The following is a 25,244-nucleotide window of genomic DNA, read 5'->3' as shown; positions in this document are numbered from 1 at the left end:
TGACTCCTACACGCTGATGCAGCCGGCAGGATCACATTTATACCTAAAGGAACAACGAGCCCTCTGAGGGACTTTCCGAGCACCCGCACCGCAGCCCCCGGCTGACCCTCCCCAGCTGAGCGGGCGAGAGAATGCCGGGGACTGAACCCACGTGTTGTGCAAAGTCACCTGCTTTTCACAATAACGGCTTGGTTCTACTAATGGCTCAATGAGTAAAAGGTGTTCAAAGAAATTTTTGTTTCTCTCTCTCCCTCACTTCAATTCCCTATCAGGGAAGAGGGAATTTACAAAACAGTCCTTAAAACTGCTTGTAACGTTCTGACTTGAAACCCCAGCTCAGAGTACATAATTCATGATCACTGGTAAAGGAAAAAAAACCCCACAATTTCCAGCTTTTATTGCCCTCAAGACATCTGACTTACTGCTTCAGTCCTTGTAATTAATGGCAGTGGCTTCCAATATACTCCACGTATGTGTGTATTCATGCAGTTTATAGTGTGATTTAAATGTAACAGAAGTAAAATAAATTTATGCATTAAGTTTACCCTGATGCTATGTAAACTTCTTTTGAAGAACTATATGTACAATCTTGAAAATTTCAATGAACTAAGTTAAGGTAGGAAAAACAGAAGAGTGATATACTCTGCTGTATTTTTATAAGCAATTGTAATGGATGCTAAACCACAAAAGCCTACAAAAAAAAAAGAAAAAAAACCTCCATGACACCACTAAACTCCTTTCACTAAATTACATTGCCATTTTTTTGACTTTTGAATTTTTCTGAGAAAAAAATTTATAGTGAACGGAGAAATTTCCCTCAGATGCTGATCAAATATATGTTTATATGGGAAGTAAAAATTGTTTTCTCCCTTAAAATTAGAGATTATTCCACCTTATCTGTAGAGAGTACCTTCCTTCTCTTCAGCACAGGAGTATGCAGTATACAAGGCTCCTGATGCTATTTCAGCTTCCTGGCATTTAAAGTCTCAGAATTCAATCAGGGTTTCCAGACTTACTCACAGGGGAAGGAGGATGGATAATGAATGCTCATGGCCGCTACAAATCTCACAGGACTACACTTTCCTAAAAGTAATTTTTTTTTTTTAATATTGGATGGTCAACGTGGACTATACATGGCTACAAGTATCAACCCATAAAATTATATTACAGTGGTGAAGGTTTCAGAATCCTTGCAAATTCTGTAACTATTTCTGGCTTGACAGTCTTTAGAAAGAACTCTGCCTCTTCCTCCACATGCATATTTTCCACATTTTATTTTCCAGTGTCCATTAATTCTTTTTCTTAACAACATGGTCTAGATCGAACCCATAGCCATACATTTACTTAAAGATGCTCCAATTTTCAAACTGAATTTGTATGAAGTTTATGAGGAAGCTGTTGGTAATTTTCATTCCAATGAGTTTCTGATGTAAAAACGAAGCAAAATTCAAAAAAGTAGAACACCAACTTGCTTTCCTAAGTGTATTTCCAGTCTAGCTTTGAATTTCGACTTTCCTTCTTAAGTGAGACATTTATGCTCTGTGAAAACATAAGATTTCTCTTCTACCAGGTGCCTGAAGTACCCCAGTGCAAGACTTAAGCGCCATGGCTCCAGGCTGGAGTCAAAATATTCTTCTCCTTTCTCAGGGTCTGACTCCGCACACCCCAGCCGTGACTGTGCAATATAACTCATTCCCCAGATTCAGCTACGAACTGAATTTTCAGCAGCTCCGTAGGCAGATCATTTACAGCTTGCCAAAAGGGTACAACCTATTTTAAAACCCATGGGGTGCTCAACCACCTCCCACAACAACAAAAACAGATTTTCATTTCAGCACCTGGTCAAGTAACTTCAAGTGGTTTCAACCTGAGCTGAATCTAGCTCTAAAATAAAACTGTCTTTAAACATTTGTAAAATTCTGTTTAGCAGCTTTGCCTAACCACAGAAAGCCTGCTCACAGGTAATTACCTGCCTTTGAATTCATCGCACAAACCCCCAGCTGGCTGCACACCAAACGGCCAGCACTGTGGTAGCTTTAAAGATAGAACATAAACGCTGTCAAACATTTTGGCCATCTTTAAAACAAGGAAAAAGGAGAAACCAGGTTTTCATAGGTCAGTCAGTTTATATAGTTCCTGGAAAAATAGGGAGGAAAATATGCAAAAATATTTGTAAGCATCCAGAAAGTAACACAAAGGACCGACACTGAGTTGCCACTGAGCAACAGCTACATCAATCAGAATGAATCCCATCAGAGAACAACGCAGATAAGAGAAATCATAGCTATCTTGATGGCTTGTGAGGCTTTCTGCAGTACCTCACACGTTGTTGTCGTAAAAAACATAAGGACACATAGTGTAAATAAAACTACTAGACCACTAGACCAAGTTCAAAACTTGCTGGAAAAATGTTAACTCTGAATATTTCAATAGTTCAGTGACAAACACGACGAGTTATATATTAATTTTTCCCTCATGGTCTGCCTCCCCCTCCAGCCTTCACATTTTTAACTCTCTGGTCCCAAACTTGCTGTAAAAGTCTTCACTCAGGTCTTTATTCTGGCAGAGCAGCGAGCAGTAAATAAAAGCGTACTGCTGAGATGGGTTAGTACAGGCGCTAAGCAGTCAAACTCAGATGTTAATCAGACTTGGCTTCTCTTACACGTAAAGTACATTCTGCACATTGCACCATGCATTAACATTATTGTACATGTTGGGGGGATGGCGGGGGGCAAGCATCCCGACATCCAGAAGCAGTTATCACAGCTGCGTCTAATTCCTGGGGCACGTAATGCCACTTGGTCACAGCACAGAGCGAGGGAGCTCAGGGGCAGTGACGGCAGACCAGAGCAGTGGCTGAATAAGGGCACTGTCCCTTGCCTTTTCTCCACCTCCTGATATCCCCAGCTCCCGCCCTTAATTTCAGAAGAAGAATATCCCTATATATTCCCATTGTATGATCTTTGGATTGGCCATCGTGAAGCTAAGGCAAGAAATATTACTGATTCTGCTGTGCTGTGAGTATCAGAAACAAGGGAGGGGTTCCTTTTCTTTCTGGGCATTTAAATCACACCCACCAATGTGATTTAAATTATTTTTGAGATCAAAAAGCAGTTCAGTTATGAAGTTTGTAACTTGGTTATCCACCTCAGAAGAGTAAGTACAGTGCTTAACAGAACTAATATGGAGAGAAACATTTAAGGAGGCACTCTTCAGAGGAATTAAATATTCAGTAGTTGACTGACATAAAATTTTCCAGCTGGGAGCAAGGTAAATTACTTGATGATATACAGAAAGAGAGAAGGAAAAAGACTGTAAGAAAAAAGACTGTAAGAAAAAGTGAATATATAGTTTTGTACCTAGACAGCAAAATGCGCTTTTTTTTTTTTTTTTTTTTTTTACATCTAGTAATTACACCAATAATTGAAAGTGAATTGCTTACACTACACACTATTGAAAATACATATAGAAAGACTGGAATCCACACTGCAGTTGAGGGTAGCGTACTCATGAAGCTGCAGTCACATTAATGCTCTCAAAACAGCTGCCACCTATTCTCTGAACAGATGAACCTGACTGTACCTTGCTGAAACCCTTGTTTTCAAAATGGCTATTTCCTCACGGTTTTTCCATGTGACAGAAATCAAGCTGATCCTGAGACGATGTCATCCCCTAATGCTTTCAGAAATTATGATGGACCAAATCTCAGAGACAGAAACCTCCTCACAGGCCCTCAGACAAGTCACAGGTACCTTGAAAAAAATAAAGAACTGGGAAATTAAAATTATGAAGAACATGGGGTATTACAGATCCTTAACTTTAGCGGAAAAAAAAAAAAGAAGTAGCTTTTACACTTAGAATTATAGTATTCTGATCCTTTGCAAGGCAGCTAGATATAAAATCCTTACCAGACACATCTAAAAAAATTCCTTTTACATTGCTCATTGACATGTTTATCTGACTAGAATCTGTAATTTGAGTTACACAACTATCAGTACTATCACTTCTACAATTGAACACAATAGGGAAATGGAGAAATCCAGATCACCACCACTACTACTACTGCTACTACGCCACAAAATAGCATGTCACAGTTAACACACTTCGGAGTGAGAATTATCTGGAGACAGACTGCTGGAGATAATGAGCATCCAGACTCATCTCTGAAAAAATGTATTTAGCAATAGGTGGATGAAATGGGGGGTAAAAGCCAAGAGAAACAGAATTTTGGGGTAGCACATTCTGAGCAACATTTTAACTCATTTTTTTCCATGTAAATAACTCAGCTTCACTGCAATCACTTATGAAAGAAAAATCATCCCTAGTTTTTCTTAACTGTGCTTTAACTTTTCTCCAAGCTGGAGACAGCATTTATGGTAAGCATATTCTAATTGATGGTTATGAAATGATGAGACCATTTAGACAGATGTCTGATTCTCCATGGACATTTTTTCTCCAGGACAAACAAGAAAGGCCTGCAGCCGTAACTGTCTTTTCTGAATTTATGGTGGTAGAACTGTCCATCTGGATTAGTGTCATCTGCCCTTTTAGAAAAATATCAGTGCCTGTAAGGCTTTCAAAGATAAATTATCTATGTGAAGGGAAGATTCCATGTTGACCTACTGCTATTTTTTTTCTTATTAAGATAAACTCAACTGAGGGTTTTCTGCAAAAAGGCAATTATTTTTATGACTTCCATCAACACTATCCCCTACAAATTTGAAAGCGCTGTTACTATGCTTGATACTCCACAGACTGTCCCTAAAAGTCGTAAGATCTTCCTAAAAAGAGCCAACTGAAAAGGAACTGGGAAGGCAAATATGTTATTATTGCAGCTGTGATATCTGGGCAGAATCACTGAAGCTGTCTGGAACCAGGGTTGGAGAAATGGTACTCACTAAGTGGAGCAATTTGCAAATAGCAATAGATCTGTCCATTTCCGAAGTATTGCAGAGCTGAAATAACAGAGCATATACGCTCAGTCTTCAGAAATAAAGACGAGAACAATCGTCAAATAACTTGCTTGCTGGTTCAGCATCTGTAGTTAAATAATCTAGCCAACATTCTTTCCATAGAAAGAGATCCTACCAACAGATCCACGGCAGAGGGTAACGTTACAAGCATCCTGCAAAGGCACCGGCTCCCACGTTCAGGCTGGTAGTAGTGTGCCACACGGACACTCAAGACACTTGCATGTTAACAGCTTTATGTGCCATTTCTTTCCCTATGCAAATGCAATAAAGGAAATCCAGTAACAGTAAGCTGCGTTATGGTTTAACCCTGGCTGGTCATTAATTACCACGCAGCCGCTCGCTTAATCCCCCTCACCCAGAGGGATGGGGAGGAGAGGTGGGAAGGAATGTAAAACTCGAGGGTTGAGATAAGAACAATTTCATAGTTGAAATGGAATAAAAAATGAAAGAACAATAACAAAAATGACAATAACAGTTATAACAAAAAGGGGAAGGGAAAGAATAACATCCAGACGGAAAGGAAGAAGTGAAGACGCGGTGCACAATGCCACTGCTCACTGCCCGCCCCAGCCAGCCCCGCCCCCCCCCCCTGCCCGGTATGTACCAGGCCTGATGTCCCATGGTATGGAATATCCCCCTGGCTAGTTAGGCTCAGCTGCCCTGGTTGTCCCCCTCCCGCCTTTTTGCTAGCCAGGCCTGAAGAGCCTCACATCAAAGCCAAGACACGGCACCACGTGAGCTCCTGAGAATATAATGAACTCCATCGCAGCTGAAACCAGGACAGGTGACAAAAATAAGATTTTATTAAAGGATGAAGGGGTAAGAGTGCACAACGTGGATGGCAATGTGTTACTTCCTTCTGCTAGCAGAGAAACATATGCAAGTTACTCTAAGCAAGGAATGACACATGAAGCGCCTGCCCGTTCTCGGTAACGCAGGAAGACCATCAGCTTCTATAGAAGTAATATGAATATAAAATTTAAGAGATTAGCACAAGCTCTTCCTGCACTGTTTGACTAGTCACTCTCCATCTCTACAAAGAGATAAAAGAACAAAGGATCTCATAACACAGGATTTTTGAAGGACTACAGGAAAGAAAACAAAAACCAACAAGATCTATTAATTACAGATTTTCATCGGCCCTGGATTAGAAGCCCCATCTTCTTTGAAGGTTCTAGTTCACTGAAAGCAATAAGTACTAGTGCTCCAAATAAGAAGAAAGAATGTAAAACTGGGTTAAAATGACATTACCATTTTCCAAATAACACTCCTAACCACAGAAAAGCTAACGTTCTTTAAATATTTTAGCTTTTCACATATTGTCTTCCCTTGGCACCCAGTGAAATAGAAGAGGGTAAATTAGCTCTTTACACCTCCTGTGAAAATAGTGCTTTTAAAAACTTGTGGATGAAAGAAGACAAAACAAAAACATAAATCAATGTTTTGATTTTTAAGCTGAACTTCCAAAAGTTACATTTCTGCACTTTTTCATTTACAAAAGTTTGAAAAAAGCATTCAAAGCTAATAAAAATAATTAAACAGTGTGAGTTGGTCACACTAAAGTAACTATTTCAACAGCAGCTATTTATATTTGAAAACTCAGTACTTCCCATTATGAGACAGCCTACAATAAATGAGCAGTCATTGCTCAAGCTGTACTTCTCTAAACAATAAACTGAAGAAGCCAAATTTAATCTCAATTTATGCCTTCAGCAGCTGACACATCCTATGTTATTTGTGGTATATACTGAGAGTAAGCAGAAATACATTTTTTAGCTTTCAGATGTAGAAGCAAAGTGATACAAGTACTGATACGTAGTTTTCATTTTGTGTTGGTGTACCAGGATACATAAATTAAAAGAAACATTTTTTTATTTAAAGTGATTTACACTGTTGGTCGAATTCATTCTTACGCTGAGAGGAAATATAAATGTTATTTATGCCCACAATAATGAGATAATAATGAGTTGAATTATTGTACAGTCATCAGTCTTGTATATTTTCATGTTTTGAGATTCAGATCATAAAAATTACTAACTCAAATTTGTTAAAATAAATCAAACCATGCCTTCAGATGTGATTGCTGTTATTATCACTTATAAATAGCTGTATCAAGCAAAATACCGTCCAAAGCCATCTACCTTCTATATCAAACCAGGCTGTTCTCCTCATGGGAATTGTGATGAGAAATGTTGGTATTCAGGAGGGGTTACACTTCTCATTAGGAAGGAAAGGAAGGAAGGAAGGAAGGAAAGGAAGGAAGGAAAGGAAGGAAGGAAGGAAGGAAGGGAGGGAGGGAGGGAGGGAGGGAGGGAGGGAGGGAGGGAGGAAACAGCTGAAAACTGAAAGATTAAATTCCAATTTCATCAATGACCTTTAATACATAGGATGAAGGAAGCAGAGTTTATAAGTAGTGAGGGTATAAGGAAAGTCTCGAGAAGTTGCCTACAAATTTGGTATTTGACAAATAAATCAGAGATTATCATTGCTCTATTAACACTTAGCATCATTATTCACAATAAGCTTCAGCTTGTCAGAGTCATCAATGTCTTAATGCGGGAGGGGTGGGGGGAAGTGTAATCAATCAGCTAGCACTCTTGGTACTCATTCAACCAAAACTTGATAGAAAGAAGACATGACTTCAGTATAACCACCGAAGTTTTACCCTTTCTAACAGTCTGAACAGTAATTTATATACGAAAAAGCGTTCAGTGATCTAGCTAACCTCTAAAGGTAATACAACAGGCATTTCAGTTACCGGGCTGAAAAAAAAAAAGCTTTAACTGAACTGTAGCATAGTTCTGCAGAAAATCCACATTTTCATGTACAAGCTTTATGTACTTAAAGACATCTGAGTACACTGTACAGTGGCACGAGAAAATGGATCTTACCACTGCAGCTGGAACTTGATGCATTTTTGCAGCAGGTGTTCCTGGGCGTGGGTAAAACTGATTAATAAACAAGCTCGGAAACCTGTACTGTTCTACAAGTTTCATTGTTTCTTGAAAATCTTCATCTGTCTCTCCTGGAAAACCACAGATGATGTCTGTAGCAATTGTTATTCCAGGCACTCTGTAAAGAAAGTAGAAAGGAACACTGAACTAAGGACATGTAAAAGTCTTGCTCCCTTAAAAGCTAGTGTACATAGACTTACAACTCTTTGACTTTATCTACAGAAATTGAGACCTAAAATGATCTTCGGAGCAAAAAAAAAGAATTAATACCATTGCTGGGTAAGGAAAAATGCATTTGGTATTCTGCCAAGAGCATACAGAATAGAAGAAAGAGATTGCAGCAGCTACTGGATTAGCACTGTGACAGAAGAGTGAAAACGTCTGGACCAACTCTTCCTTCATTCCAACCGATAGGTGATCAGCAGCGCTCGTAAATATCTTGATTTCTGACTGCTTAATCCACAAAATTTCAGGGACTTAGCCAGCAGATTTTCAGAGCAGGATATCCAAAGGAGGGGACTGGCATGCCATAAAACCTAACAATTCTGAACAAAAGTGGCCTTGGAGCCAGCAAGACATCTCTTAGTCACCAGTTAATTTCTAAGTCAGTACTCCATAAAATCACCACATGCTTTGCTTTAAAAGGAAACCAAAATACTTTGGTTTACAAACACACAGGTAGCTGAGCTCCCTTGTTACTCAGCGAGGTCAACGCTCCCTAACTGCTCCCTTTGGACGGGACACCAGAACCTCACAGCAGCTGCCCAGCAGCAGCAGCCAACAGACACTGCAGGACGCGCAGCGGGATGCACAGAAGGGGGTGGGGGAAGGGGGCTTCGCCTGAAGTTGTGCCACAGTAAGTCTTAGGCATGGGGGTAACGTCACTTGAGCATTTCCCCCCCGTAGGTGTTGGAGTAGCTGCCCCTGTGGGGGTCGAGGCTTGCACCCAGACCGCCAGCTGCAGGGAGCCCCTGGGGGCTCGCCCTGGTGCCAGGTGAGATGTCCCTCTGTCCTGCAGGAGCTGCGCTGTCTCGGAGGAGCTGTGGAGGAGTTATGGGAGGAAGGGAGCAAGCTGTGCAGCATCAGAGAAGATGAAAGGGAGATGGACAGGATCTTCCCTGTAACTCAGCAGCCTGAAGAGCCTCAGCCCCCATATGCAGTAGAAAAGCAGGTAGTGTCAACCCCCGCTACCAAGTGAAGCAAAACCTCGGGAGGAGGGATGGAACCTGGTGACCAAAAGGAAGGATCTTGCCCCACCTAAGGGCTTTCAACAGCAAGATAGATTCATCTCCCTCAAAGTTGAAGAGGAGCCAGTTATGCCAACAAGCAAAACATCTGGTTCACCTAAACCCTAAAACCATGCAAGACTGCCAGGAATAAGCGGTAAGTGATCGTAATGGGTGACTCCCTGCTGTGGGGGACACAGATACCCATCTGTTGACCTGACCAACCATCTAGAGAGCTTCGCTGTCTGCCAGGGGCCAGGGTCCGGGATGCTGCGGGGCTCACCTGACCCTCTGGTACTACTCCCTGCTGTTACTTCATGTGGGCACAAATGATACTGTGAGTGGAAACCTGGACAGCATTAGAAGTGACTACAGAGCTCTTGGGGTCACTAGTCAAGTGCATGGGGGCTCAGGTGGTGTGCTCCTCATCAGCAAACACTTTTGTAGTCCAGGTGACTATGCACTGCACACAGTGCCCAGGAAGCTTGTGAAGCTTCCTTCCCTGGAGATATTGAAAAGCTGACGGGACACGGTCCTGAGCATTTGGCTCTAGGTGGCCCTGCTTGAGCAAGAGGGGGTGGACAAAATGACCTCCAGAGCTCCCTGCCAACCTCACCCCTTCTGTCATTCTGTGACGCGGCCCAGAAAAATGAGTCCTACAGCCAAGAGATTACTGCATCGTATTTACAGAGCGCTCTACGGGACCCAGGAGATATCAGCTCCGTTTTCCAAACCTGACACTAGCCAACTGGATGACCGCTGTCCCATGAGAAACTGTGGAACCACAGTACTGCTCTGTGCTCACCCCGCTTGGTGAAGTGGGAAAAACGACCAAGCTCTTCTGCAGAAAGGCAGAAAGGTGCAGCGCTTGAAGGGCTCAGCGCTCCCTACGGAAACAGCTTGGGCTGTTACTGATGGCGCAGAATCAACTGTTGTAGAAACAAGGATGAACTGCAGAAAATACGATTTATGAGGAAAAGTAAGAAGCCAATACAGATACCGGTGGTATCTGACTTAAAGCTGGCCCTGTTTCAAGTGAGAGGAGTAGATGAGATGACTTCCACAGGTCCCTTCCAACCTACATAATTTACGGTTCTTAAGTAGGCTAGGCAAGGGAACAGCTGAGAGATTCTTTTAGGGGTGAATGGCATAAAGACCAGCGCCACAAGCTCACACCTGAGCTGAAGATGGGGCCTCCAAGACTGTCTCCAGCCTCAAGAAACGGCTGGAAGTCTTCTCTTCCCCCACCAAGACAACAGACAGCAGAACTGTAAATACAAACGCATGCAATCCAAATGACAATTTATGAATCATTTGGATGGCCAAAGAGAACTATCATTTCTCATTAGACAGTACATCACCACAGAAAATCTAACGTGGTTACAGGGGTGAAGAAACTCGAGCTGGAATAGCTGAAAGAAAAACTTCCTGCAACAACGAGCTCTACTGGAACAGGAGAATCTGTTGGCAAAAGACCCAAAACAGGGGAGGCAGAGAATATTGTTCATAGTAATTTGATTAGGTGCAATATTAGAGCATGCAGAGCTTATATTCAGCACAGCAGCCTTCACATGAACAGTATACGGCAGTAAGTATCTTTTGTGACTTCTTTTTTTTTTTGTTAAACTTAAATATTTTTTTTTATTGAAGTATTGGCAATGAGTTTATATCAAAGCAAATGCCTTGGCCTCCTTTCTATATGTGCCTGCATACACAGTTAGCCACACAGGAATTTATTAGCCATTATATTATTAGAATCTTCTTTCACCTTTTCCTTATGAAAAATCCCCACAGAAGAAACCAAATTATTTCCATTCCTTTTTGAGTTCATGAATTCAGACTCTATCGTGTGAGACAAAGTTAAAACATGGCATTTGAATGCCAAATCAAAATCACTATCAAACTGAACATTTTCAAGGACTTGGTCCAATAATCCTAAGTGGGAAACAAGCTGAATATTGCACAGAGCAGCAACAATCCCCAGAGCTGTTGGCTAAACAGCCTCGGTTGCCGTTGCTTTCTTAAGACTAACAAACTGCAAAATATGAAGTTCTGCTTGGTATCAAGTAACAATAAAATTGGTTGGCTTTAAGGACTGAGCGAACAGAGGAGCACTGTGTTCTGCAACTTGATTTTGTTCACATCGCAAGTATCTTGTGCAGTAATACTAAGCTTATGGAAGAAAAAGCAGATTACTTTATAAATCAGTATCACATAACATCAGCTGCCATTTCTCAGAACATGAACAGAACATTCATTATGTTTGACAAAGCCATTATGATAAAGTTATTTTAACCATTTTAATGACACTATTGGCAACAGTCAAAGCATTTATTACCAGTGGTAGTAGTAATACCATCCTTTGTAAAGGTTTGGTTGTTTCTATAGCAACATGAATTATAAGGTCCAATCAAACTAGATACAATAAAATATGCTTTTTTTTCTCCATAACACCAGTTGTCATTCAGTTAAAAGGAAATTACATATTTTAAAAATTCATAAACTCTACAAATGTCTGAACTCCATTTGGTGATAAGGTGTTAATTATCCTAGTAATTAGATTTCTTCTGGATGGAATTATTACACACAAAGAAAAGCTAGGATATGAAAAGAGAATAAGGACCACAGTGTATTCAGCAACAGCAATTAATTACAGCTCAATTCAGTATGACTGCCTAAAATATGACATTGCATAGTGCATTTTTATACCACTGTTGATTATATTGTTTAAAAAATAGTTTTAAAAGGGGGTAAAAAAGCATAAGATTTCACTCAAAATCCAGTACTGAAAAAAAATCAAGCTCTCAGCCTTTCTCAAAGCACTGATGAACAAAAATAAGTACAATTAGTTCCACATGCAAAACATAATTTCTTAATGGAAAAAAAGGGAAAAAAAATAATTGCAGAAGAATATAACACACATATACACTTGAAAATTAAAGTGACCTTTACTCTGACAGTTTGAAAGAAAGCAGCACAAAATTCCTTATTGCATAGATTAAGACAATGTTTAAAAAATTGTGCCAGCTATGAAATATGATGGAAAATTACACAAGAACAATTTCTTGTGCATCAGCCAATATTAAACTGTTTTTTGAAATGAAACGGAGTTTATCTATTCTGAAGTAAACAAAGAAAAAAACTGCTGAACATCCCCTGTAAGCATTTTGTAACATTTATTACATAAATGCATTTACAGTAAGTCTAAAACTTCAATTGCAGCAAATGTTTTCTAGGGTCAGAGGAGAAGCTCCACAACACATTGTTCAGTGAACCAAGAACACACAGCAGCCTTTATGAAACATATAACTACTTTATTGAAGCAGGAGGTTGCTTCAAACATACAGAAGTCTGGACGCTCCGTATAGCCTAGCTAATGGAGGTGGCCAGCCTGCTTCTACACTTCTGAGCAGAAAATTTGCCAGCCATTTTAAACACTTATAATCCTGACAAATGCCCAGAAAGATTGCGTGTGTCATTTTATCTGGCAATCATAAATCTTGCAAGACTTCTTCTCTGAAGACATGCTATCATCTCCACTCACTCAACTTTACAAAATCAAGAAAAAGCTGAGTCCCGAGTCAAGTCTCAATTGGAATATTTACAATGAAATGGTGGAATTTCAGAAAAAGATGAATCTGAGGAATAATCAAGATAATACAGCCCTAATACATAGGGTTCCTCAACGCTCTCTCCTTTATGTCCTTCTGCATATATAAATCCCTTCCACCTACTCAAGCAGATACACGCTCTGTGGTCCTGGTGCAGCCCAGCAGTACAGATCACCATCATCTTGGGCAGTTGTGACCATCAAAAAGAATCAACTAATTAATCTTACATTAGAGAAGTGTCCATTTTAGTGTGATGCTGTAAGGACGAGCACACCTAGAAATGATCAGAAACGAGTGCTGAGAGGACAGATACCAAAAACCTCGCAGAAGAGAGGAGCAGATGTATCTGAAAGGACACAGAAGAAACACAACATCTTACCCTCTACCTGAAGAGGAACCAAGTCAGCCTCTTCGACTGAAATCGTTCTACCTCCCCAAGGAGCGGCTGATGCCTGGAATTAAAGTCATCGGTAAGTAGGAATGTGCTGTGGGTAACTGTGGCTCTAAGAGTCGCCTCCTCACAGCTCAAGCGCATCTGAGTTAGCTCTAAACAAGCCCAGAAGAAAAACAAAATAATAAAAAAATCTGAGATAAACTATCACTAGTACAACTAGGTATTTCCTGAAGTATCTGTTTGCTTAGGTATCTCTCTAACCAGTAAGCAGTGTGGGTACATGCTCACGGTGACAAGTTTCCTGCTCTTTTCTGCCCAGGGGACTTAATTACCAGGGTGAGAGACAACAGAAGCTGCACGAGCTGTAACAGGAAAGTATAGCAGATACTGCAGCGACAGCATGGACTGATTCCCCATCAGAGGGAAGTTAGAGAACTCTTGATGGAAGGTAAGTTGGAAGTGAAATGCAAAATCCCTGGTCATTTGCTTTAGGGAAGAGGTACAAGTACCAAGCTGCCAAAAATAAAACAGTAACCCCCCCCTATTTTCACAGAGCAAGACATCTAAGAAAACCAGCAGCGAACGTGTAAAACTTGATAGGATTCGAGTGCTACGTGGATCATTTCATGTGGCATTAGTTACAGAAAATACCTCCTCCGGCAATAACCATTACAAACCAAACCTACACTCCAGGAAGAAATTACGTGAAGATGCAAAAATTCATCAGCATCTTCACCTACTCGTGTGACCACCTGAAATTCTTTTGCATGATCACATATTCTTCCCACTTCCCTTTCGGCAATCAACATTTAAACCCAGCAATGACTTAAAGCCACCGACTCTCTCTTAACCAAGATCCCCCACCTCCATGCCTCCCAGTATAACAAAATACTGGGTTAGAATAAAGAGCTATATGAATAAATTTGAAACACTACATGTTCTTACAGAAGCATACAAGGGAAGTGTACAGAAGTGTGCCTGGGAAAACTAGAGTAATTAAGGTCAAACCAACAAATGTGATGACCTAGCAACTTCTTGATTCATAAATTAGAAATTTGCATTGAAAAAATGTTTGGGAAAAAACACACGTTGTTTTGTATTTTAGAACCTTTCCGCAGTATACGCCCATTTAGGAAACCCGCAGATGAAATGAAGTTAATGGATGAAAAAACGTGAAAGTATCTGAGAGTTGGTCTTTCAAGCGTATTTGCAGAACCTAACAGGCACCTCAACTCGGCATTTTGTGGTGGAGCTGACGGAGATGCTTGCAGCTTCCCCATGACCACACACAAAGTCCTCCAGAAGCCCCTTAACCCCCTTCCTTCTTCTCTACAGGGCTCAGTCTTCTGGGATTTCTGACTTACACTGGAATTGCTCACTGAGGACTCACACGAGCTGGAGCTAGCACAAGAGAAACAGAGTGCTCAGCTGGAAGCACTGCCTCTTTCAAAGGCTAGTGACAACATGAAACCTCAGCCTGCCTCTCTCTTGACTGTATGGAGATTGACCTGAGAATTAAGCCATGGGAAGATCCCAACACTTTCAGGAAGGGATTCAGCCTGCTTCTGATCTGAAATCCTCCTGCACTTCTCTCTCTCTCCACAGACGATGAATGGGGCACAGCACAATACACTCCTAATTCAAGTGTCTGGAGTTAGGGGAGTAAACCTGAACATAATTTCTGAAACAGGGGGCTCTCCATCTTTTTCAGTTTATGATTTACCCTAAATTATGCAACGGATGAACAGACTTCTAATAAATGGCTATCCACTGACAATGTTTTTCTTAGTAATCTTTTCCATATGCGTTTAGAAGTACTTCAGGATGTACAGGTTCAAAACCTCTGTGGCAGATAAAAAAGAGCTCTTTTGAATCCTCGTATCAATCGCTCAAGTGATTTACACATCGAGTGAAACTGGAAAGTACCTCGGTTCAACGACAGTAGACATTTCATTAACATTCCTTTGTGAAGCCTTTTAAATGATAACAGATTGAGCCTTACGGCTAAATATAAACCATCATTTGGTAAGAATGCTTATCCAAATGCAGCTATATATATCATGAACATTAATATTAAAGAAAATGATGTAAAAACCCAAGCAGTACTATCAAGTTCACCACAGAACATACGTTACTAGTTTTTATATGAAATTCTATTCAATGCTGCCATTTCCTTTTCCAGTGTTCAGTTGCTCTAGACACATGACATCACCAAAATTATCAGGACAAATAGTGGGAGATTTTGCTACTGATTGTCAGATAAATAAGGAAGATCCAATCATAACTTCACAAGAAAGACATTTAAAGCACTACTATAAAATTTAGCACTAAAAGTATAAATTGCAAGACAGGACAGACACTTCACAGATGATCTAAAAGAACAGAGAGGTGGCAAGTTATTGGAGCGGGCATGGCCAGGGACTCAGACCTCAATAAAAAAAATATAAATAATGTAAAAGTATCCATCTTCACTCTTCTGTAGTTCATATTAATATCTTTGACTTGAAGCTTTGTTAAGTCTGAGGGACCTTATGTTTGCTTCTATCGAACTGTCAATCAGATTAAATGAATTGAAAAGATGAGTCTACTGCATTTCGATTGAATTTCTGTTACATGTGTAATAAACCATATTGGAAAAAACCTGAACTGTATACTACATCCAATAGTGTCAGATACAATTGCATACTGGGAGAAACGGGTGAAAGTTCTGGCCTCGCTGCCTAAAAAAAATAATCTACTTATATTCAGTGCAAGAAAAAAAGTTTATTTAATAAACTATCAGGCTTAAACTTCATTATTTTTAAATTGTGTTGCATATTAGTTATTCAGACCTTCTGTTTTGATTACTTTTACCAAATTTATAGCTGTTTACAGTGTATATATTTCTATTAAATACAATAGCATGAGATTCCACCCTGGCAGGACACCTGCTAACATCTTTTATTCATGTATGTGCTCCCACTGCAATGCAATTACATCATTTCAAATATTTTAAAATGTTCTCTATTACTGCCTAATCCAGCTCCAGGTTGTCTCACAAATCAGTTCTCCTTCGCCTTGCAGTTCGCCTGCATTAAAGTGAAGATAACTTTATCTTGTTACTGTTTGTAAAAGTGTATAATGGCTTCATTTATAAGTCAACTCACTTGTTTACTTTCATTACACTATTGAAACACTGAATACTAGCAGACATTTAAGTAAGTCAAATTTTGTTTGTGTGTGTAAAATGCATAATCTTAAGACTTTTTGTTCTGTTTTTCTAATTGTTTTCACAGCTTGGATCCTACCTCTCTGAAACTGATGCCTAAGACACAATAAACCAGACAAAGAAATTATAATGGCATATTATTTATATGTTGGGTTTTAAAAAAAAAAAAAATAACAAAAGAGACAAACTCCAGACATGACCACAGAGAAGCCCCCAGAGTATTTCTTCAGAGTATCCTTGAAGATTTCCCTGAAGAAGGGTGTATGCCCATACATGGCAGAATAATTGGCAAGACCATAAATCCTACTCATTTGGAAGTGATTCACAGTGAAGCACTTCAGATTTGAAGGGCAGCAGAAACTCCCTATGAAGCCTAGCATGCCGACAGCTATGGAGTCACCGCGTGCATTCTGCTTTGTGCCTTCTACAGGGCACCAGAGGCTGCTCACGGTGGTGATTCACGTGGGGAACACGTTACACCTGAGCTCTGCACTCTGCAGCAATGTCCAGCTGATCTGCAAGCGCAGTGGAAGAGGTTGGTTTGGAACCTTGGAGTGGTGAGTGGTTTTGATGCAAGTCACCTTACCAAGGCTGTAGAACTGTAGCTGTGTTGATGATACACAATCTAAAAGCTCTCAGAGTTTATCTGAGAGTGAGACTGGGTGTTTTTTATGATTCTTCTTTTCCAAGCCCACCTCCCGCCCCAGAAGAGCTCTTCCAGAAACTGGGCTGAACGACACCTGGAGGCAGCTAGGAGACCCGATTTCCAGAACTCAGCTTGCGAAGGATAGGTGTATGGAGGATGCCGTGCGAGTAGGGACTAGGTCTGTCCTTGTTGTTGGGGAATAGTGACCTAGATAAGAAGTATATCTCATAATTAGCATGGCTCACTGCCTGAGGAGGAAAGAGTACACACTGTTTTTCTCTCTTTAAACATGAGTGAAGGTTGCTAGAGCTCCTGCTAGATGCAGCCCAAATGTTTTATAAGAAACATTATAATACTTCTCATTATCAATTTTTTTTTTTAAACAAACAGTTATGGCTTGAACTAACTTTATTCAAATATAAGGTGTTCTGCTCTTGCCATAAATATGAAACATTTTACAGAACTTCATTACAGATTTATAACTTCAGATCATTATTGTTTTATGATTAAAAAATGAGTGACTTAAGACAAAAAGCTCAACATCCTTAAACTTCAATTCCATCCAATTTCTAATAAATACCATCTGCTGTGTACTTTAGGGATATAATACCCATCAAAAACTCAGCCGTATTATGAGAACCGGCACCAAGTTGATCTGAAATGCATATTTGAACAGATGTGTTTAAATTACATCTCTCTGTCTATCCACACGCATAAATTCAGAATAAGCGTGTGTTGATTTAAAATGCATAAAAAAGGGATTTGGAGATGCATCAAAAGTGAACAGCATCTCAATGGATCAAGGCTCGCATTACTAAAGGTCATCACTAAAAATAAAGTTTGAATTTATTAAGGGTTGCACCAGGGAACTGTTCTTGGGAACTGACAATGTCTGCTGCGCTAAAGCAGCCATTGAAATTACGCTAATTTTCTAAGACCCTTCACTGTTTAACATTAGAGCTGTCAAGCATGGTCAGAAATAATAGGATCCCAGCCATGAGTAGCTGAGAATATAGTACACTTTTTCTCAGTCTGACACAATGCTTCTCACCAATACTGAACGTCTTGGGCTCCGAGGACCCATCCGCATCTGCTTCAGCGACAGTCATTTAGCTCTTCACTCTGACACAGAAATCAGGCATATAAACCAAAATGATTAACACGCCTTTTTGGCACGATGAAACCAAATGAAAAACTGCAAGTAGTGCTCCATTAACAAGTGCTAATTAAAAAAAAAAAAAAAAAAATCTTTCTGAACTTGTGGTTTTGCCCCTCTGTAATCTACAGTCCTGTTATGTTTCAGGGATTTCGAAGGTCAGACAGATCAGACCAAAGGTCCACCAAAGCCAGCAGTCTCCTGCTAGCAATGGGCAGCAGCAGAAGCCCGGGGAAGGATGGAAGATTTAGAGTCCTTCAGAATCCCTTCCTCCTTTCAACAACTGGATTTTGTCAGAGGTAGTTTTGTAACCAGTAGCCTCTGATGGACTTCTCCTCCATTAATGCATCCAGTCTCCTCTTGAATCTAAACCCCTCCATACCATAACCACTTGAAAGAAAAAGAAAACCAACAAAACCAGCCTCCCTCCCTTTGGAGCTTCTGCCACTTGCTAATTCCGTTTGATGTCCCCTAATTGTTATGCTGGGACAGACCAGTAACAGCTCTGTTCACCTTCTCACTACGCTTCACAATTTTATTGACCTCTGTTCTAGTCCCTCTCAATTAGCACTTTTCCAGACTGAAGAGTCCTTAATTTCCTTTGTGTGACAGATCTGTCATACCTCGGATCATCTCCGTTAAGTCTTCACAGTTACATTTCCTATTGTAACATATCTTTTTTGAGAGGGGTGTTGACAGCATTTAACATTACAGCACAATCAGATAAAAATCTCTTCAAGTATTTCTAGAATTTAGACAAATCATCTGCATTTTTAATTTTTCTTTCAGGTTTTGGTTCATTTGTTTTCTAGTAAGCAGATATCAAAAGGCAACAGACCTTACACAAGGTAAGGGACGTGAAAGAAATGTCAATGACAGTTGTTTATTTGTAAGAAAATGCGAGGCGAGTACAGGTTTGGTTAACACTCCACACCTACAGAAATGTTACCTCCCAAATTCATTAAAATACACTACTTTTACAACAGCCATGTTCTGAAATTTACTTTTAGAGCACAGTGACACCAAACTGGAAAAAATCCCTTGCCAATACGATCAGTGTTAAAATCCAGGAAAAGAGGACTCCTACTACCGCTTTCCCTTGTTACGGGAACACAGAAACTGCCAAAGAAAAGGTGGGGAAAAAATTCTCTCCTCCACAGAGACTCAAACACTACGCTGAGTTTCACTCTACCGGCTATGTATGAGAAGCTGGGGATTGCCGGCATATCTACCTTCTTCAAACCTGTACTAGTCTCACCCTCTTTCTGAGCTATTACTGAATAGAAAATCAGAAAAACGTGGGGTTTTTTCCCCCAATCAATGAATACGTCATTTCAAAAATGAAGCTGAGTAGAGATGCCATCTCAAAAAGTGAAGGACCCTGCAGCTGGATAGTAAATAGTCAGGAGCAACAGCCCTCTCCTTATTACGTTATTTCCCCTTAAGGCATGAACCTGATGGAAGTGAGTAACTTTTTGCAGAAACACACAGTCTAGGTAAAGTTTTAGATAATAAATAAGCTAGAACTGGCAAACACGTCAAGGCCAAGCATGTTTCAAAAGACAGGCCGAAGTCAGCAGCGTGGGGTAGGGGGGGACAGAAGGAGGAGTAGAAGGAGTAGTAAGGTGAAAAGCTTCAAGACTTTAACTGAAACACAGAATTCAAGATTTCTCTCTGAAACAGAACCAAGAATGGATCAAGGAAGAAAATAAATAACTAAAATTGCCATTGGGCCAGAGGTTTTATTCCAAGGTTTTCGTTCCAGATCGTTTATTTGAAGGACTGCTGCAGCAGAGGCAGAAAGGAGAAGGGCCCCGGGAAGGCTGGCACTAAAGCAACGCAGGGTTTGAGGAATGCTCAGCTCGAAAGAGTTACCCCCCAACAGCTGACAGATTTAAGAGAGATATTATTCTCTCACATCACAGGCTATACAAACAATTCGGCTGGAAATTTTTTGTCCTGTTCCTCTGTGAGAAATCACCACATGGAATGTTTTTCGGGTGCAAACATCTACATGGGAAGGATCGGGGCTGTGAAGGAAAGAGCTGCTAATAACAACAACAAAAAATGCATGATGCACACTAAATGTAACAATCTCCACTCCCTTTTCAAAGGCCTAATGAAATACAACTTCTACCACACCAGTCGATCAGACAAAACATAGCAGCTTATATGCTACATCCTTAACAACACAGTACTTACAGAAAGTGGTGTTATAATTAAATATCTGAACCACACATTCAAGTGAGAGGGGGCAGGCTGGTCATCTGGGGGAAGGTTCTAGCAGCCATAAGCAGTTTTCCTGCATGCTAGCCAGAGACATTTAAAAGACAATTCAGGTACTCTTACTGTAGCTAAAAAGCACTACAGTTTTACCATACACCAGTTTTTGCTGTACATTGCTATACATTCCTAAACTGAGTTTTTCAGAGGCAGTATCCCTCATGAAATGCAAACAGTCTAATTTTCAGAGATGCTTTCCACTCGCAAGTCTAGGACATTACTACATCCAAAACCGACAGGCTTTGAATGCCTCAATATGGAAGCAAAGGTTAATGGTATACAAAGTTAATGTGAAATTTCAGAGGATGGATTTTGAAATTAAGAACAGAATAGAAAAAGAACGAAACAAAAGAGCAATTTGAATAGCAATGTTATGACAGCTATAATTCTGCATCCTTATTCAGAGATGTTCATAATTGCAGACTTAATACCTGTGCCCCAGATAGTTTTCAGGACTAACAGCTGCATACAGCATGCAGGGGACTGGGCAATGTTTCCAGATAGTCTTGAGACTTATGGTTTTATAAATGGAAGATCTGGTGCATCAAAAACTTTTACCATCACTGCTCTAACACTTTTTTTTTTTTCCTTAAGGAGCAATATTTACACATGATCATATGGAAAAAAGTTTCTATACGGACCTACTGCTCCTGTGAGCAGCATAAAAAGCAAATTTGAACAATAATGATACTAAATTTCTCAGTTTTAAGAGTAAGTGTAGTATTTGGGTCAAAAATCCACATATACAGCTTCCCCAGCCCATAACGACTCAAAGCTATCAAGCAGCTTCAAAGTTTTTCAGTTTTACTCCATGCTACACTGGCAAATGTGACAATACGGTCTTAAATCTTCAAAACAAGGTATGACACAAGCACTGTGATGTGCTTGAAACACAACCCCATATAGCTTCAGAATTAAATTTTCAGATGTAACATTTCAGACTCACAAACAACGCTATTCCCTTAAGTGAAAACCCACAAGTTTAACTTCAAAGAAATCCAGTGTGCTTTACTAATGAAAGTGTGATACGGTAATGTAAATTATGTTCCAAATCAACACAATGCAGTATAACTTGGATCACTGGGAAACAGAGAATTTATCTTGCAAGAATTAGTTTAAAGAAATTAAGAAGCAAATTTTCCAAAGTGAGTGTGTATAAAGAATTACTCATTCATGTAAACAAATAATTGGAACGATGTACAGAAGGAGCTGGGCATGACTGTGCATTTAATGGCCATCACTGGGGTGACGGCACCCAACAAATACTGTCTGTAGATGACACCATCTCATCTCATTCATGGTATGTTCTGACAGATACCTGATTTTAAAGAAATCACAGCAGAAACGGTATCAGTCTTTATCGGCAAGCACAGTTTGCTCAGCTAATGGGAAGGCAGCAGAATGACGGTAAGAAGTATCTGGTTTTTTTCTCAGGTACACCCGAACAGCAGGTGAGTTCAGAATATAAAAGACTCCCTTAAATACACAGGATTGGCCTATAATCATAAAATAATAATTTACATATCAGTGAATAAAACCTAATTTAGAGCAAAATATTGTGACTCCACTTCCAAACGGAGGAACAAACTGAGTCAGCTGTGCAGTTGAGGACACGGGGCAGAAAAAGCCATATCAGCAGGAAAACAGCTCTAAAATCTCCTAGTTCACTTTTCAGAAAGATAGCCTCAACTGACCAGGTTCTCGTGTACTTGTCGTTCTTAAGACTTTGGAAACAGTTTCCTTTGTCTAGAACTGTCAGTAATTTAAGAACATTCCTTTGTAAGAGGCAAAACCAGTTTAGTACTTTGGGGCCAATGCAAGTAATTAACACATGCATTCCTTCAACAGGTTTGAAGAAGAATGCAAACATGTATACAGAAGTATACATACAGGACATCATAAGCAAAATCAGAAAGAAAAAAGATGGTATTTTAACTGTAGACTGCTAGGTTTGTCAATGACAAAGGTAAAACAGTACAAATTCAGTAGACACTGTTGCCCCGGGGATGCTTTTACCCATTTCTCTCTGTTCCGTTCACTGAACTAGTTCACCTTCAGTGTGTCACCAAGGTGCAGACGCCTTAAAAATTACAGTTAACGTGGTTTCCTATGTTATCAGGACAACAGTAGATTTTGTCGCCATCAAAAATTTTAAATACAAGGAAGGACTGTTAAACATGTGTAAGTTCAGGCGCCTCTTCAGAAGGACTCCAACTTTGCCAGGCTGTACGCAGCCATGACTCTCCAAGTCATTCGAGCAGCAGCTTTGCTGCCCAAAGCAGACTCCCTAAATGGGACGATCCACAACACTTCAAACTTAAGAGGAATACTGCACATCAACGTGAGGAGAGATAGCAGCTTACTATCTTTTAACCCACAAAAAGCAAAGCTATTCATGAAGTCCAAGTAAAATTTAGACGTTTAGAAAAGACAAACCACTCCAGCTATCCGAACAGAAGCTCGGATGGTGGGTACCTGAAACATTTTGGGCTTGCATGTGTCACAGGGGCACAGACACAGTGTTGATGTGTTACCACATTTTAAAGAAGTCAAATAAGAAGAAAATCAATGTTTTAAAGTTAGTATACCGTGGAGAAACAATTAAGGAGATTTGACACTGTGGGCAGTTACCTGGTTTGACCTATCAGTGGACAACTCTACAACTGAAGGTTAAAAGAGAATTAGCACAATATGCTGTTATCACTGTAGAAACATCAAAGACAAAATTAAAAATATGTTTTACGAAGAATTCAAAGTTATGGTAGCATTCAAATTATGGCAACAAAACTCTTTGGCATCACTAAAACATTAAAATTGGAATAGGTAATCTATGAAAATTGTATTTAGGGTGTAAGTTTTCAGGAAAAATTAATAGCAGTGGAAGAGGAATAAAGATGTAGCTGAGAAGGTTAACATATTTTCTCACATATGAAAATACATAATTAAATAAGAGACAGGATCACTACCAATTCGGTTTACCAACTTGATTCAAAGTCAAGAGTAATGCCTGAAGATTAACAGAAACAGGTTTTCTTGTATCTTGAAACAATAAGAAAGAAAAATCTGCACTTGAAGTCATGGAACCCAAAGAGAATCTCTGAGACTCCCACAATTAGAAGACTAGACAGGACGGTTACTATTGAAAAGGAAATGAGAATCAGCATGGAGCAAGGCAACTGGTCAGGAACTGCCATCAGTCTTATATTGAGGAAAATGATAAACTTTAGGAAATCCCCAAAGAGCTGGTAAAAGTTGTAAAAGCAATACTCATGAAATTTTATGCAACATGTGGAACAGAATTGAAAACCTCTAAATAGGTAAGTATAAAAGGACATCAGTGATGTCCTCAGACAAGAATATAAAATCTAATAGTTCTCATAAAGAAAAAAATGGAAAGCTTTTATTACTAAAGAGATAAATATAGAAACAAAGAGAGAGTACCTTGATAGTGAGGCTGACAGAGGTGAAACAAATGGCATTTTTGAGGCTCCCAACATTCTAATCAGAGAATTATATTACAGTTTGCAACGGGGAAAAACCTTCCCAAAACAGATGCTGACAAACTTCTCATTTGTTACTACTGGAGCAGACTTAGGCTTAGAATTAAACTAAATCAATACTGACAGACTTGAAAAATGTTTCAAATGAATGAGGTGGTTATACATACCCAATTTTGCAAGCTGAAGACAAGTCTGAATTTAACAGTTACCATGAACTCTCCTCATTAAAGTCTACTAAGATGTAATGCATAATTTTATAAAATACACATACTATGATTCAAAGGGAGTAGAATACAAAAATGGAATCAAATCAGTTCAATGGAAACAGGAGTGTTTGCATTCAGACCATACTACTGAGATGAATTTTATCATATCCCATAATGTTCCGCAACAGCCTTCGAGCATCAGTTAAAAGAATTTGGAAAGCCTGCCAAATGCCTGCCAGGCACAATGGTACCCTTTTGGCTCCGCAATACCAACACGAGACAAAGAATCCTTAGGCAGAAATATGGACTAGTCGCAAGATTGGTACAAACATTATAAATTCCCAAGCTGAAATCAAATGTCTGGGTATAACTTGGTGAGCCTAACACGGACACTGGCTTTTCAACTTTGAGAAAAACAGAAGATAGGGTATAAAAGGAGTTTTAAAGGAAGGGGAAAAATCAAGATCATTGAGAATGAAACAATCTGTATCTCAGACAATTTAAGCTCATTTATTATGTAGAGAATACTGAGCAACTAACGTAAAGCTGCCATCTATGTACGAGCATTCCGAAAATGCTTATTTCATGTGGGTGGGAGGTACAGGCATATTTTAAGTAGGTAGAAAAAACATGAATATTTCTAGATATTATTTATTGATGTACCTTTTGAGTGCATTAATGGAAAAATGTTTCATCCTCTGTGATCTACTGTAAGCCTTTAAAATTCAGAACACCTCCTTGCCCCAGTTTCAGTGCCAGCTCTGAAATCCCAGAGATTTCAGTAGCTTGGGTTTACAACTGAGTAGAAGACAAAGTAGTTAAGCGTCTCACTAAAGTTTTTTATATATATAAAAAAATATATTTTAGACAAAAATACAATTGCAAAAACATTTCTTTCATTTTTCTGTTCTCAATTTCTAGGACACCTGTGTTTTCTTGTAGAAGTTACCTCAGTTTTCAGCCTAAAAATAGGCTAAAGCGGTAATATTTCACCCTTTAGGGCAAAGCTGCATCTTGAAACCAAAACCCCTGCAATATCTTTGGCATTTGGATTGCTGTTACCAAAAAAGTATCAAAGCAGCCATGT

General features: G+C 39.6%; 1 protein-coding gene across 1 annotated transcript in view; it reads right to left on the bottom strand.

Annotated features, from left to right (window-relative positions):
• Nucleotides 1–25,244, bottom strand: part of CDKAL1 (CDK5 regulatory subunit associated protein 1 like 1) — a 427,152-nt gene that overhangs the window by 104,186 nt on the left and 297,722 nt on the right. Inside the window, exon 12 of the mRNA XM_055705480.1 lies at nucleotides 7,865–8,045. Coding sequence (XP_055561455.1) covers nucleotides 7,865–8,045 — 181 coding nt within the window. The remainder of the gene's footprint in view (nucleotides 1–7,864; nucleotides 8,046–25,244) is intronic.

Source organism: Falco cherrug, chromosome 3 (assembly GCF_023634085.1).
Source record: "Falco cherrug isolate bFalChe1 chromosome 3, bFalChe1.pri, whole genome shotgun sequence".
Taxonomy (NCBI): Eukaryota; Metazoa; Chordata; class Aves; order Falconiformes; family Falconidae; genus Falco; species Falco cherrug.
The sequence above is the reverse complement of the archived record's forward strand: the minus strand, read 5'-3'. Positions and strand labels throughout refer to the sequence as shown.